Genomic DNA, 15726 nt, shown 5'->3' on the forward strand with positions numbered 1-15726 from the left:
AATATCTTGTCACGATCCTACCAACTCTTGCCACTTTCCCTTTCCTCTTTCCCAGCAACCTAGCAAACTCCTTTTCATCCTTCAGTATTTCTGTAACTTCTGGTTCCAGGTTAAAAGTTACTTCTTTGACCTTGCTGAGTACGTGACGTTCCCCATCACTCTCTCTTATAGAGCTCTGTACTCCTGAACACTGATCATTGTTTAAGGCCTCTCTCTCTCCAAATGGACTGTAATTTCCATGGAGCCAAGGACCGTATTTTCCTTGCTCACTGCAGTATCCCTACGGTCTAGTACACTGCCTGGCTCATAGTTGGTACTGAACTTTTTAACTTAAAGTTTTGCTTCTTATTTCTTTTCTCATCTGTGAGTTCCTTGAGGGCAGAAAGTATGTCCAGCTCATGGTTATGTCTTATGGTGTCTGGCACATTTCATGTCTGGTCAGTATAGTACAATACAAAAACAGCACTAATGGTCAAGCGAACTCTTAACTCAGGAGGATATAATCTCTGTGAATTAGTAAAAATCATGGGAAGAGCTGTGGACTTTTCACTGGCTGTAGAACTGTCAAAGGTTTCAAGCCAGTTATGCCTAGATTTCAGGAGGGTAAAGGGAGTTCCAGATGACATTTGGTATACCCAAAATTTTGTGTCAATTTTGTGAGGAAAGGCTTCGTAGCTTCCATCAGTCTCCAAAGGTATTTATACCACCTTCTTCCTTCCCTCTCCACCAAAGGTTAAGAACCACTTCCCTAGTAGTGCTTTTGACTTTATTTAAGGGTTCACAATTTTGACTTTTTTATCAGTCTGATCCCATATACTTTGGTGCTTCTAGAAATTCCTCACAACTCCTCTGCTATCGATTCCAATGTTTCTATTTCCTCTGGCGTTTTAATCGGGTTTTGTGACAAACAGGATATAAATATATGGATTTAATCTGCCAGTTTTGACACAGGAGCCTTCCAAACCAGAGTGATCTTTCAAAGCACATATCTAATGCCACTCTTCTAACCTCAGGATAAAATCCAAGCTACAAAGCCTAGCATGTAAGGTTCTTTATGATCTAGCCTCTGCTTGCCACCTCTCCAACCCACATAGGTCTTTTGTTACTCCCCTTGCATGTTATACTCCTCTAATATTTAGTTATGTGTAGTTCCATGTTGCCATACCTCTGGGTATGTGCAGATTTACTCTTTGAGCAAATATTTATTGAGTGTCTTGTATGTGCTGGTGTCAGGCATTACACTATTAGCTAGGAATACAATTAACAACAAAGACAACCCACTGTACTCATGGAATTTATTTTCTAGTTGGGAGAGACAGGCAATAAACAGATACATACTATGGTGGTAATAAATTCTATGAAAATTAAGGAAAGGTAAGAGGGACTGAGGATAGAGTGCGAGGAGTTAGAGTCCATCCTTTTCACTCACATAGACACTTGTTCTTTAGATCCCTTCTTCCTTTGTGTACTCAGAATACTACTCAGAATAATTCCCTTATACTTGATTCCATATTAAGATGATATAGTGTTTGTCTGCAGCTGAAAGACTCCCAGACTCATTGAGGGCAGAAATTGGATCTTGTTCATTGTTGCATCCCCAGGGTCGTACACATAGTAGGTACTCAAAAACTTATTTTTGCACGAATGGATTTAGCCATTTATGATTTCTGAGAAGCTTCCATATACAGCACCTTGTCATTTTACCCACTCTGAGGCAGGCAGAAGAAATATTTAGCCCCAATTTACAAATGAGAACTGAAGCTCAAAGACTGATATGCTCAAGGAAGTCTTTTCATTTCCATTCCATTGCTGTTTTCACTGCACCACAATGCTAGGTTAACAACTCCACCCTAAGTATTTGAGGTTGTGGGAAGTTAAGTGCAAAAAGCACCATTAAAAGTAAGCATTTTCACTGGCTTTCCAAAGACTGCTGGACTGAAGATGGCAGGGAGAGATTGTGGATGTTCCATGGCACATCATGCTTCTTTTAAGCCACATTATGCTCTCTGTCCTTTTTCCTCATTTTTCAAAATTAAATCAGCTGAAAGGAATATCAAATTCAAGGCAGTTTTTCATGGTGAATCTATTCCACTCATTTCATCCTCTAACTCTGCCAAATGGATATTACATAACGCCTTATGTGCAAGGATACTTTACGTATATTGACTCATTTAATTCTCTTAACTACCTTAGAAGGTAGGTACTATTAGTCCCATTTTACACATAAGGAAGTTGAAGCACCAAAATTTTAAATAACTTGTTGAAGGTCACATCATCCCTCACCTGGACTACAATAGCCTCTTAACCAATCTCCTTGCTTCTTCTCTTGTCCACACAATAGCCAGAGAACTTTAAAACGTTACATGTCATGACCCTGCTGAAATTTTCGATTGGTTTTTCCTGTCACACTTTAGTGTGGCCTACAGGCCCTAAGTGATCTGGCCTTTGCTTACATCATCTCCTTCCACTCCGACCCTTGCTCACAAGAGCTCCACCAATACTGGCATGTTTGCAGGTCCTCAAAAAGGTGAACTGTTTTACTTCCTGTTCCCTTAGTCTGGAAAGCTGTTCCCCCATATCTTTAACATCACTGCTCTGCTCTCCTCAAAACCATTCCTCTTTTCCTCATCACTGTCCTCTCACCTTGGTTCTTCTTCATATGCATGTATACTTTCCTGAATCTATCTGATTTATCTTTTATGGTTTGTCATCCCCAATAAAATGTAAGTTTTGTGAGGGTGGAGCCTTGTCTCTGTTCAGTGCAGCTTTCCTAGGGCCCAGAATAAAACCAGGCAAAACATGTATCTTATGAATGGATGAATGAATAAAGCTTCACACAAGAGCTTATCTGTGTCTTTTATTTGGCTAGTGTTTAAATTTCAGAAGGCATTAAAGCAACCGCAGTTCTAAGCATGGCTTTATGATACAAAATTTAAGTACCACATTATTTAGACACAATTTTTCTTCCCCTTTTTATGTTTAGCTACAAGATCCCACAGAAAGTATAAATACCCAAAAAAGGCAAACTAGGTATGTTTGTGTAAGTTACTTTTTCAACACAGTTAAAATAAGCAAGTATTTAGCACTATTTTTAGGATATATGTACTCTAATAAGAAACTAATAGTGAAATTGATGATGACCATTGATAAGAGTCCTATCTACCAGTCTAAATCAGTGTTTGAAAATTTTCATGTACTGCACAGAAAACAGGTGGAATTTTCGCTAGGTAGGGACAGAAGACCTGAAATAGCAGCCAGTGAGTATTCAGAGATCATGAAGCCAAAGTTTAAAGATATTAAAATCACATCTTTTTAATTGTTCCTGTGAACTAACATATGATAGAAAACTAAGCAGTACATGATTTTTACAATTCCCCCATCCCTGGCACATAGCTAGGCATAGCACAGCAGAACATAAGGCAGTGTCAGGGAAATAAAGTGTAAAATTATATTTTCTCCTCTTGGAGCTTACAATCCAGAACAGAACTACTTATAGCCACTGTAGCTAGAGGTGATTAGGGAAGATTTCATGGAGACAGTGAAGATGAAGCTGTAGTAATTAACAAGTAGATTTTAATGACAGAAATGAGAACATTCTAAGAACTAAAGGTACAGATATCTAACAGTCCAAAAATTATGGGGAAAGCAAGTTCGCTTGATGGGTTAACACCAGTGATTCTTAACCTACGGACCATGGATAGGCTTCAAGGGAACCTAAGAACCAGTGGAATCTGTTCGTAAATTTTGTGTGCAGTTTTCTAGGGAAAGGGTCAATGGCATTCTTATTTTTCAAAGGAATCTATGTTGCAAAAGAGATTTTGAATTTATGTTGAAAGTCCTTGGACAATCAACTTCAAAAAGGTTTGGCTGGTAATGAAGACCTTCTAGATTAGGCTAGTAATGTAGAATTTGACTCCAACTTGAGGCTTTTGTACACAGGATGAGTAAAGAGATGAAATTCAAGACTTGGTGAAGATTTAGATGTGAAAGGTCAGAGAAAAATATCAAGGATGAAATCAAGCTTATGATTTGGGACAATCACTGTAGTCAGAGTTACAAGCTTGGTGCAAGATTGATTAAGTTTGGAGTATTCAGAGAAATGGACAGTTGAAAACACAAGTCTACAGAAACAGAGCTGAGAGTCAGTAATGCTAATTTTAGCTGAAGAAATTAAGATCATCCAACCATTATTTGGTAAAATGGAAGTACTCAAAATTTGGTGAAAAACTCAGTAGGAAACATCAATACTTAAGGGCAAAGAGTAATATAAGTGAAATGATCAACATTTGGGTTGGAATATCTTGGTGTCTAGCCCGACAAAGGAGTGGTTAGGTCAATCATACCCCACAGAGATCAAGTGAAAGAAGTGGTAAGAGATGCTAGCTTGTTAATGGTTGAAAGGGAACTGAAAAAGTGTAGACAGTGTAGACCAGTGGCAAGGATTTTACTGAGATTCCACCTGTAGCAGATTCTTAACATTTTGGGGGACACAGATCCTTTTTGTAAAAGTGAATATATACATAAAATTTTACACGTAAGTTTTCAGGGTTCATGGACACTTGGATTAAAGTTTAGTGATCTACAAAATCCTCAAGGCTGCATAATCTAACAGTGATTTCCAAATATGGTTTATAGACTGATGGTAAGTCAATCCCTCAGTAACAACTGCTCCTTTAGAAATGAATCTTGCTGGGTACACTGCCCAGACTTATGCTATTACAAGAAAGAAACTAGTTACGGTTATCGACTGGGAGACTCCAATTTCTGAAAATGATGATAGGCTAGGGATTATCAGTGTGGCTAAAATATGTATTATCAGAACTAAAAGAATTTTATGATCCACAGAGGCACTTATCATAACCATACCAGATGTACTAAATCTTTCATTTGGAACTGGACAGGTGACTGTACTTTTTTTCCCCGAGGGAAATTGCCCTCACGTCCATCAGAGTTCTTCAAATAGTCCCCTTTCTATGGCTTCCACAGTGCCTCTTCATCTTATTTAGTGTGTCTTCCCTACCCCTATCACCAATCTCAACTTTTCCTCCATCCTTTCTAAGATACAAACGTTTTAACTTTCTAAAACTTATAGTTTGAGATACAGAAGGTCAAGTAGTAACTTTAGAGCTGTATAATAGGACATTATTAGTATTTGAATATATTTGATTATGTTACCTACCTAAAAATGACCATATAGTGGGTAAAAGAATAATTTTAAAATGTCCTTATGGTACTTTAACTTTCTTAGTTATGTCGACTCTGGAAGTCTGGAGTTGTCTTAGTCTGGAAGCTCTGTTGAAACCTGTCCACCATAGGTGACGCTACTGGTATTTGAAATACTGGTGACATAGCTTTCAGCATCAGAGCAACATGGAACTGTCACAGTATGACAACTGATAGTTGGGTGGTGTGGTTCCCTGACAGGGAAACGTACCCGAGCCTTGGTGGTGAGAGAGCCGAATCTTAACCATTAGACCACTGGAATAATTTCACTGCTTATAAAGAAATATTAATACACATGTACACATATTCTACTAACCCATGAATCTAGAGAAACATTTACCCACTAATAAATTTTGTTTGCTCTGATTGATTTAAAATCTTTTCTTCTTGATTTTTTTTCTGCAGCTAAACTAGAAATTTATAGTTTTTCTCCTAAGAAATGCAATGACGTTCTTTCCTATAAGTTGCCCTCTCTGATTTTCTTGTCAGACTGTTTCAAGGAAATCCATGTGTTCAATATACTTGCTCGCAGTTTGGCCCATACCAAATGGTTGTTTAATCCAAATATCTGAGCAGCAAACTGAGCTGATCCTTCTGGAGAAAGTACGGTTGAACAGCCAACACCTATTGGTTCAGAAAGGAAAACAGAAAATTGAGCTATCAATTAGTAATGAAAATAGCACGTAGCAAACTATTTTATATTCACAGAAGTCCTGTTAGTCACAGATGGTAAAAGTTACTGTATTATCCTTGTCTAAAGTAGAATCTGTGGAAGGAGTTTTCCATCTTTTCTGTTAGAGTGGTAAAGTGATTATTAGAGGATAAGTAGTATTTATTTTCCATGAACAGATATTTTATGTACATCATCTATCACTCTTTTCACTGAATCCACTTGCAAAGAAATTTACCTTTTTCAAAGTTCTTTTCACATACACTATCCCTATGAATAGCAATAGAAATAAAACAAAGGACAAGGTAAGTGGGTAGAAGCACCTATTCTTAGACAAACTTGAGGTATGTTGTTTTAATAATTTTATAGCTACTCCTTTTGTCTTTGCACTTGAACTATTTTAACATTTTTTGTTTGTTTTGTTTTGTTTCTCCTGAGGAAGACTGGCCCTGAGCTAACATCTGTGCCAGTCTTCCTCTATTTTATATGTGGGTCACCACTACAGCATGGCTGCTGAGTGGTGCAGGTCTGTGCTCAGGATGCAAACTCATGAACCCAGGCTGCCAAAGTGAAGTGCGCCAAACTTAACCACTATGCCATGGGGCCAGCCCTCTAACATTTTTAAGTAGTAAAAAAGTCAAATCCAAAGAATAATTTTAAGTAATATCAGTCGATAAATAAATTCAATAGTAATAAGATCTAAAAGAGAGTAGAGTAAGAAAGTAACTTCCTTGGAGGCCACATGTTTGCTCATGTAGTTTCTTGAGGAGGTACTATTATGTCTGTGTCATCACAGTCAACGATGAACTAGCTTACAGATACCAAAAGCTCCATTTCCTCAAATATGCTTGGAATTCATCAGACTCTCTGACTCTCACTATCCCCAGTAAGAACAGACTAAATACAAATCATAAGGTCATTTTATTCATTTGTATTAATAGTCAATTTATGCAGCTCCACCACTTACTATGTGACATTGGTCAAGTTACTTAATTTTAGTGTCCTTATCTATAAAAGGGGAATGATACCCAATGACATTCTTCACGGAAATAGAATAAAGAATCCTAAAATTCATATGGGGCAACAAAAGACCCTGAGTTGCTAAAGCAATCCTGTTAAAAAGAATAAAGCTGGAGGCCTCACAATCCCTGACTTCAAAATATACTACAAAGCTTTAGTAATCAAAACAGCATGACACTGGTACAAAAACAGACACACAGATCAATGGAACAGAACTGAAAGCTCAGAAATAAAACCACACATCTACAAACAGCTAATCTTTGACAAAGGAGCTAAGAACATACAATGGAGAAAGGAAAGCCTCTTCAATAAATGGTGTTGGGAAAACTGGACAGCCACATGTAAAAGAGTGAAAGTAGACCATTCTCTTATGCCATTCACAAAAATTAACTCAAAATGGATCAAAGACCTGAAGGTAGAAATCATAAAACTTCTAGAAGATAATATAGGCTCTACACTCTCTGACATTGGTCTTAGACGGATCTTTCCGAATACTATGTCTTCTCAGACAACAGAGACAAAAGAAAAAACAAACAAGTAGGACTTCATCAGACTAAAGAGCTTTTACAAGGCAAGGGAAACCAGGATTGAAATGAAGACAACCCACCAACTGGGAAAAAATATTTGCAAATCATATATCTGACAAACGGTTAATCTCCATAATATATAAAGAACTCACACAACTCAATTACAAAAAATCAAACAACCCGATTAAAAAATGGGCAGACGATATGAACTGACATTTCTCCAAAGAAGATATACAAATGGCCAACAGATACATGAAAAGATGTTCAACATCACTAATCATCAGGGAAATTGAAATCAAAACTACACTAATATATCACCGTATACCCATTAGAATGGCTATAATAACAGACAAAAAATAACAAATGTTGGAGAGGTGGTGGAGAAAAGGGAACCCTCATACACTGTTGGTGGGAACGCAAACTGGTGCAGCCACTATGGAAAACAGAATGGAGATTTCTCAAAAAACTCAAAATAGAAATACCATATGACCCAGCCATCCCACTACTGGGTACTTATCCAAAGAACTTGAAATTAGCAATTCAAAGAGACTTATGCACCCCTATGTTCACTGCAGCATTATTCACAATAGCCAAGACATGGAAGCAACCTAAGTGCCCACTGACCAATGATTGGATAAAGAAGATATGGTATATACATATACAATGGAATACTACTCAGCCATAAAAAATGACAAAATCGCCCCATCTGCAACAACATGGATGGACCTTGATTTCTCTAGGATTTCATTCATATGTCAAAGATAAACACATGGACAAAGAGAATTAATTAGTGGTTTCCAGAGGGAAGGGAGGTGGGGGGTGGGCACAAAGGGTGAAGGGGCACACCTATAAGGTGACTGACAAATAATAACATACAACTGAAATTTCACAATGTTGTAAACTCATGACCTAAATACAAGGGGTTGGGGCGGGGGGGAGAATGACAACTAGTAGCTACTTTATATGAGGATTCCATGAGTTAATACAGATAAAGTGCTAGGAGCATTACCTGGCACATAGTTAAGTACTCAATGAATGTCAACCATTATTATTAGTAGTAAACTAAGTAGAGTGTTCCACTCCAGTAAGTGAAATACCTGTGCCTACTGTCCAGGACTCACTTTTTGATACCAAAAAAGCTTAATTAGCAAAAAACTAGGTTATCCAGTGAGCATGCTATAAGAGAAAGAGAAAAGGAGTTTTCAGGATTTTACACAGGCCACTATAAAACTGTTGCTTGAAAGATTATCCCCAATTCTAATGATAAGAATGTACAAATATTCCAGATTCCCTCTCTCTCCTTGGACAGTACTAGATTAAAACTGTCAAATTTTTGTTCATCGCATTCTTCTCTTCAAAGTTCCAAGGATAATACCTATACTCTTCCTCTGGCATAAACTTGGTTATAGCTTCCTTTACAGCTATGGTAGATTTTTAACTCGAAAAGTTGATATAATCAGATGTCTAGTTAAAGATGGATTAATTACAAGATGTATCCCTGAAATCATATAAAAACAACAGTAAAGGGAATAAAGAAACAGACAAACATAACAACAAACAGTTAACAGCAATGACATTTTGGCAGCTGAAAGACAAATGGAGTGGTAACTAACTTAGCTGACCAAGAAAATTTAATCCTAGCCTGGAAGCAGGGAAAGAGGAAGAACAACCTGACTGACTTTACAAAACCCACTCAAAGGTTGAGGAATCAGTGGCACCACATACCTTTGAAGGGAGGAGTGGGATGAAAATGGGGCTAAAAAGCAAAGATCTGAGTGAAAGTCAAGGAGCAGTTAGGCTATCAGATCTCCCTCCCCAGTCTACGTGCCTGAGCAACTGCCCCCTCTGCACCAAGGCAGTTTTACATTTTTCTGAAGGTAAAACAGACTTTAGTCCAGACTTCTGTGGACTGGAGAACACCAGGCACAGTTAAGACAAGGAATGCCACAGTGAAAACAGGCGATCACACATGTTAAGATGCTTCCAGAATGCTGGCAGCCAGGTTTATTCCTCCAGTAAGAGACTGGGACTAGAAACGTTCTCTGGGTAATTCTAATCAACACATGAGAAAAGATCAAAAGACACTGATGTGAGGGGTTATTCAAGCAACAACCCCACCAGATCACCCCACAGTGAAGCCCACTTTTGACAAGCAGCATCACTTGCACATAACTTCTAACTGGTTTTTTACAGTGTTCCACTCTTAAGAGCAAAGAGCCAAGGATTACCAGACAGTTGAGGAAAAGAACTAATGTGAAAAAATATGTAATACTCTTAAAGAGATCAAATATCTTATTGCAAAGATTAAACAAGAAAAGAATGTTTGGTCGGGGGAAGGGAAGTGAGAAGAAAAAAGAGCTCTTGGAAATTAAAAATACCATATACAAAATGAAAAACTCAATAGAAGGGTTGGATGTAAAGTTGAGGAAATAGTCCAGAAATTACAGCAATAAGAGAAAGAAAAGAGAATAGAAATCAAGGAGTTCCAAATTTGAATAATAAATCTGAAAATAACAGAAGAGAGAAAATGGAGGGGGAAGGAAATTATTAAGTAATTGAAGAAAATTTTCCAGGGCTAAAGAATCAGAGTTCCAGATTAAGAGAGCCAACTGAAAGCCCAGGATGAAAACTGACTCATCAAGATACATTTTTGTGAAATTTAACAATGGATGGACAAAAGATCCTATAAATTTCCAAAAAGAAATAAAATTCATAAATGACCTAGAATCAGAATGGTGGAAAGGCACTGGAGTTCTCAGTAACTCGAGAAGCTAGAAGACAATAGAGTAATGCCCTCAAAATTCTGCTGGAAAATGATTTTCAACCTAGAATTCTATTCCCAAATTACCAAAGACATGTGAGGCTACAAAAAAACCTTTTAGATATGCAAGGTCTCAAAAAGTTTACCTTTTGTAACCTTTCCTCAGGAAGTTCACTAAGAATGCTCTCCAACAAAAGAAGGAATAAATGAAAAAAGGAGAAGACATGGGACCTAGGAAACAAGAGATCCAAGACTACAGAAAGGCAAAATGAACGTCCGGGATGATGGTAAAGGGTGACCTTAAGACAACAACAGCACAGCAGGCCTAGAGAGAAGCCAGTCCACACTGGTACAGATCAGGGGGTTCAAATACTTAACTGACTCAAATAGTTATCAAGAGGGGATTTATAAAACTGTGAGAAAAGTTTGGTATTTAAGTAATAAGCAAATCAACTCTTACTGAAACAATACTGACTCTCCAGACTTGCAGATCAGATCACTATCTTGGACTATGATGAGCCTACCACAACATTGTTATTCTGAGATTCTGCTCAATCAGTTGATTGATAAAATTTCCTTATATGTTAATTATTCTGGTCCCTAATTTTTAAAAATAAAATTTCATTTGCTCTACAGAAGTAATCAAATTCACTTAAAAAAAAATCTCAATACCACAAATGATGTATTCTTGGGGGGAAAAAAGCAAATCTGAACTTGATCTAACTACAGATCTCACCACCAGTTTATAGAAAAAATAGGGGATGGAAGAGCAAGTTAAACAACATCCAGGAACGTAATGGGCCAAATTCAAAATGTGGAAAATTAAATAGGACAAATGGAAAAAAGGAGGGAAATTAAGAGAGACTTAAGAGATATCAACTAAATGCAATGCAAAGATTGTGTTGGATCCTAATTTGAATAAACCAACTGTAAAAACAAATGAGATGACTGGAAAAATTTGAACACTAACTAGAAATTAGATGATTTTAAGATATTACCATTAATTTTCCTTACGTGTGAATATGGTATCATGATTATGATTTAAAAACTAGTCTTTATCATTTAAAGAGCCTTACTTAAATATTTAAGTATAAAATGCTATAATGTCTAAGATCTGCTTTAAAATAATCCAGCAGGAGAGCGCAGCTACAGATACAAGATGTTATTTGCTGTATTCTCTCTATTATTGTGTATGTTTGAAATTTTTTAATAAACAATTTTTAAAAATTCAATATATCTTGGGGCTGGCCCCGTGGCCGAGGGGTTAAGTTCCTGCGCTCTGCTGCAGGCGGCCCAGGGTTTCATTAGTTCGAATCCTGGGCGCGGAGATGGCACAGCTCATCAAACCACGCTGAGGCAGCATCCCACATGCCACAACTAGAAGGACCCACAACTAAGAATATACAACTATGTACCGGGGGGCTTTAGGAAGAAAAAGGAAAAAAATAAAATCTTTAAAAAAAAAAAAAAAATTCAATATATCTTACCACTGGGCAGTCGAAGAGAAGACCACACATCCTGAGCTCCCCAGTCTGGAGTGAGGGGAGGACAGCTGATAACTGGATATGCTGTGTTAGCAGACATCACTGGTCCTAAACCATTGCTTCTGCCTGCCACTGCCACAAATACAGTGGGAATGCTATCCCCTAGGGAAATTACAGTTTATAATTGTTAAACATTCAAAAAAGATTTAAAGATAGCTTTAATAAAAAAAGGGATTATATGTCTTAAATACGACACTATTAAATAAGACACATAAATAAGGTGCTATTACTATATATATATTTAAAATATAAAGTTCACCCTGCCTCTTATTGTATGTCAAGTAATAAAGTAGCAAGAATAGGTTTGGCCATGTTCAAGATCTATAGTCTAAACGAGGTACCAGGATGTTAGTGAGGGAATGGCTCAAAGGCCCCTTCTACTATTGCTGCTTAGGCTCACTGAAACGAATGACACCACCCGAACCAGTGTCTGTGTCGGTGTCCTTCAACCAACAGGGTATAGGGAGACACAGTTAACAGATACTAGAGGTTTAGGGGCACTTCTTGAAAAAAAGAGTTGAAGGCAAATTAATAACGTAGCCAAATATTTAAAACCCTTCAATATATTTCCCAACATATCTCTTCAACATTTCATTCTTTGGTAAATTTACAAATTATTCCTTTGTTTCCTACAGCAGGGATTCCTTATGTGGAATCCAAAATTTAATGTATCTGCACTTTTCTGGAGAAAGAGTTCTGGCTTTTATTAGCTTATTATCAAAGGGGTCTGAGACCTGCCCCCTTTTGCAAAAAATCTTAATAACTATGTTCTGTGGCAAGTACCTTTAGAAGGAATACTCAACCAACATTTTTTCCAGTTGAGAAACATTTGGTTGTGTCTCCAGGGCACCATTATTTTAGACCAATGCTATCCCATCAAGACATTTCTTTTATATACTAAATTCTGCACTTATTCCTTAATTTCATGTTTGACTGCTTCCCAGGAAAGGCTGGCCATTAAAGATACTTGAGAGGATCTGCTGCTTCAACTTCAGGCCTCCCATAATTTATGTGGGGCCTATTTTCTGTGGGAGCATATTAGAAACAATGTTCGAAGGGCTTCTTATTAGGTAAAGACTAATTCTAGTCTTTATTTTCTGTCCATGCTTGAATTTTCAATTCTTTCTCCCTGATCCAATCTTTTATAAGCTCCTAGAGCACCTTAAACTCTCTAGAGGCGAGTATCAGGAAAGGCTAGAATACCACATTTTTTCCCTTGGAAATGTGACAAAGCTCTTTTTCAGCATCATTAGTCTAAACATTAAATTTTTTGGCAAAATCAGGGTAACTTCCTCAAATGCTCTAGTTATTTGACATTTACCTTCATATTCAGCTTTAATCCTCAGAGTTTCATCTGGTCCTTTATGGGCAGATGTTACCCGAAGTTCACATGGAATGCCAAAATTTCCACAAGCCTTCTTGATTTTTTCACAGTGGCCGAGATCAGAAGTTGAGCCCATCAATACTACAACTCTGCACTGACTTTCTGGTCTCAGAAGCAACTGGAAAAGAAAACATGGATATGCAAAAGAAGATAAGGACCAAAATGGATAAATATAAGCATGAGTACCATAAGAAGTGAGTTCAGAGCTATAGTTTATAGGAAAACTGTATCTGCACAGAGTATTTTCTTTCTTAACAGGCCAAATTTAAGACAGAAACAAATAGAGTAAAATGATAGAGGAGTTATTTTTCAAGATAACCTCTATATGTAAAGGAAAGTGGTCTTCATAATTAAGACCTCAAGAATAAGATTTTTAACTAGATAAATTATGTTTACTATTATAATAAAAAGGATAAATATTCAAACCTTCTAATTAATATTCAGGAAGCTGTAATACAAAATATTTCATCCTAAGATTTTTAGTACATTCTGTTTAATGTAGGTTTTAAGACCCAATCAGCCAAAATACAGAGGTCACGTTACAAATCTTCATTAAGTTAGTTGCTTGGAATTCAAAAGGCACGTTTCCATGGAAATGTTCTAAAAGGTGGTTATGACCTTTAGATAACCAGAAACCCTATTCAATTTCCATTGAATTTAGTAATAATAATACCATAAATCTTAACGTGACATTTTAACATTACATGGAGTTCCAATTCTGAACTCTGCTAATGGAAACCCACGCTAATGGAACTCTGAGTAGCAGTGGAGAGGTGGGTAGGAAATGTAAAGCTTCTCCAGCAGGGGAAGGGAGGAGACAAGGATTCCAGATTTCCCCAGTGGAATTTGGGAGGAGTGTCCTGGCCAGCTTAACAGCAGGGGGTTCCAGTAAGCCAATGAGGAAAGTTCAGCTGATATATTTCTTAAAGCCGCTCCTTTCTTTAAAGTCATAGGGGGAAAAAAAAAAGCACTGCATCCTGTCACTGTCTTCTCTTTTTGAAGCAAGATTTTTTGGAGAAAAACACAGAACACAGTATGGATTTACTACAAAAGATTTACCTCTACTCTTTCTGCAACCCACTCAAAATTTTTCTTTACCATCTGGAGCCCTTCAGGAGTTACTTCCTTGAGATCACGATATGACTAGAAAATAAGATAGGAAGTTTAGAATACAAGTATTCTATTAGTAATATTCTTGCTATCTGAAATTATTTGGTTTCTGAGTTTGGGGTACAGATGAATTATTAAGAGTTGGCATAGCAAAGAATATACGTGAAAATGCATCTGAGTCTACAAACTGATTTCCTGAATTAGACTACAGAAAGTTCAGATAGTGAAGTATACTTCTATTTTCACTTAAAGACAAGCGCACTCTACACTAGCAACTACAATGAGCAGGCCTGAAAATTCTTATATAGTAAGTATAGAGAGGGTCTTCCCTAATTTTGTTTTTTAAAGGAAAGAGCAGAAATGGAACCTGATAAGATCCAGACTTCAGACAGTGTCCCACATCTGCCACCTACTTATATAATTGTGATGACAATCTATCCTCTCGGAGCCTTAGTTTTCAGTTAGCCCAACAAGGATAATACTTGCTCTGTATGAGCATCTGTTAAAATAATAAATGAGAAGTCTACTTTATAAATGTAAAGTATTACTCCTTTATTTTTTTTCAAGATACAGGAAATGTAAGAGATATTTATCTTTAAAAATAAATAGCAATCAGAAAAGGGAACCCTCATACACTGTTGCTGGGAATGCAAACTGCTGCAGCCACTAGGGAAAACAGTATGGAGATTCCTCAAAAAGTTAAGAATAGAAATACCTTATGACCCAGATATCCTTCTACTGGGTATCTATCCTAAGAACCTGAAATCAGCAATTCCAAAAGTTCCATGCACCCCTATGTTCACTGCAGCATTATTCACAATAGCCAAGTCATGGAACCAACCTAAGTGCCCAGCAACTGATGACTGGATAAAGATGTGGTATATATACACAATGGAATACTACTCAGCCATAAAAAAGGACAAAGTCGTCCCATTCACAACAACATGGATAGACCTTGAGGGTATTATGTTGAGTGAAATAAGCCAGATAGAGAAAGATGAACTCTGTATGACTCCACTCATAGGTGGCAGTTAACATATGGACAAAGAGAACTGATCGGTGGTTGCCAGGGGAAAGGGGGGTGGGGGGAGGGCACCAGCAGTGAAGTGGTGTACCTACAACATGACTAATAATGATGGACAACTGTAATTTCATAAGGATGTTAACTTTCATAACCTTAATAAAAAATAAAATAAAAAATAAATAAATAAATAGCAATCAACTCAGGTTCAGATCTTAAGGAACAGTAATTGCCTTTTCTTTTCTTCCCATCTTTCCTTTCTCCTCCATCCCAGCCTGATCTTGCAAAGGATAAAAAAAAATCTAATGCACTACTTACCTGTTTGTCTTTCTGTTGGCTTCGATCTCCTGATGGCCAGAGTCTCCAGGAATCATTATCAATAACATCAGCAAGAACAATTTCTTTGGTGGTTACATCAACACCAAATTCAATCTAGAAACAGAGTATCACCAAAGAAAAGTTTTTC

General features: G+C 37.2%; 1 protein-coding gene across 1 annotated transcript in view; it reads right to left on the reverse strand.

The window, feature by feature from the left end:
* Positions 1–2842: 2842 nt before the first annotated feature.
* The window catches only part of PAICS (phosphoribosylaminoimidazole carboxylase and phosphoribosylaminoimidazolesuccinocarboxamide synthase), a 45771-nt gene continuing 32887 nt past the window's right edge, over positions 2843–15726 (reverse strand). Inside the window, exons 12-16 of the mRNA XM_070505808.1 lie at positions 15579–15692; positions 14189–14272; positions 13067–13247; positions 11689–11847; positions 2843–5847 (exon numbers count right to left, since the gene is read on the reverse strand). Coding sequence (XP_070361909.1) covers positions 5681–5847; positions 11689–11847; positions 13067–13247; positions 14189–14272; positions 15579–15692 — 705 coding nt within the window. The 3' untranslated portion in view covers positions 2843–5680. The remainder of the gene's footprint in view (positions 5848–11688; positions 11848–13066; positions 13248–14188; positions 14273–15578; positions 15693–15726) is intronic.

Source organism: Equus asinus, chromosome 3, assembly GCF_041296235.1.
Source record: "Equus asinus isolate D_3611 breed Donkey chromosome 3, EquAss-T2T_v2, whole genome shotgun sequence".
Taxonomy (NCBI): Eukaryota; Metazoa; Chordata; class Mammalia; order Perissodactyla; family Equidae; genus Equus; species Equus asinus.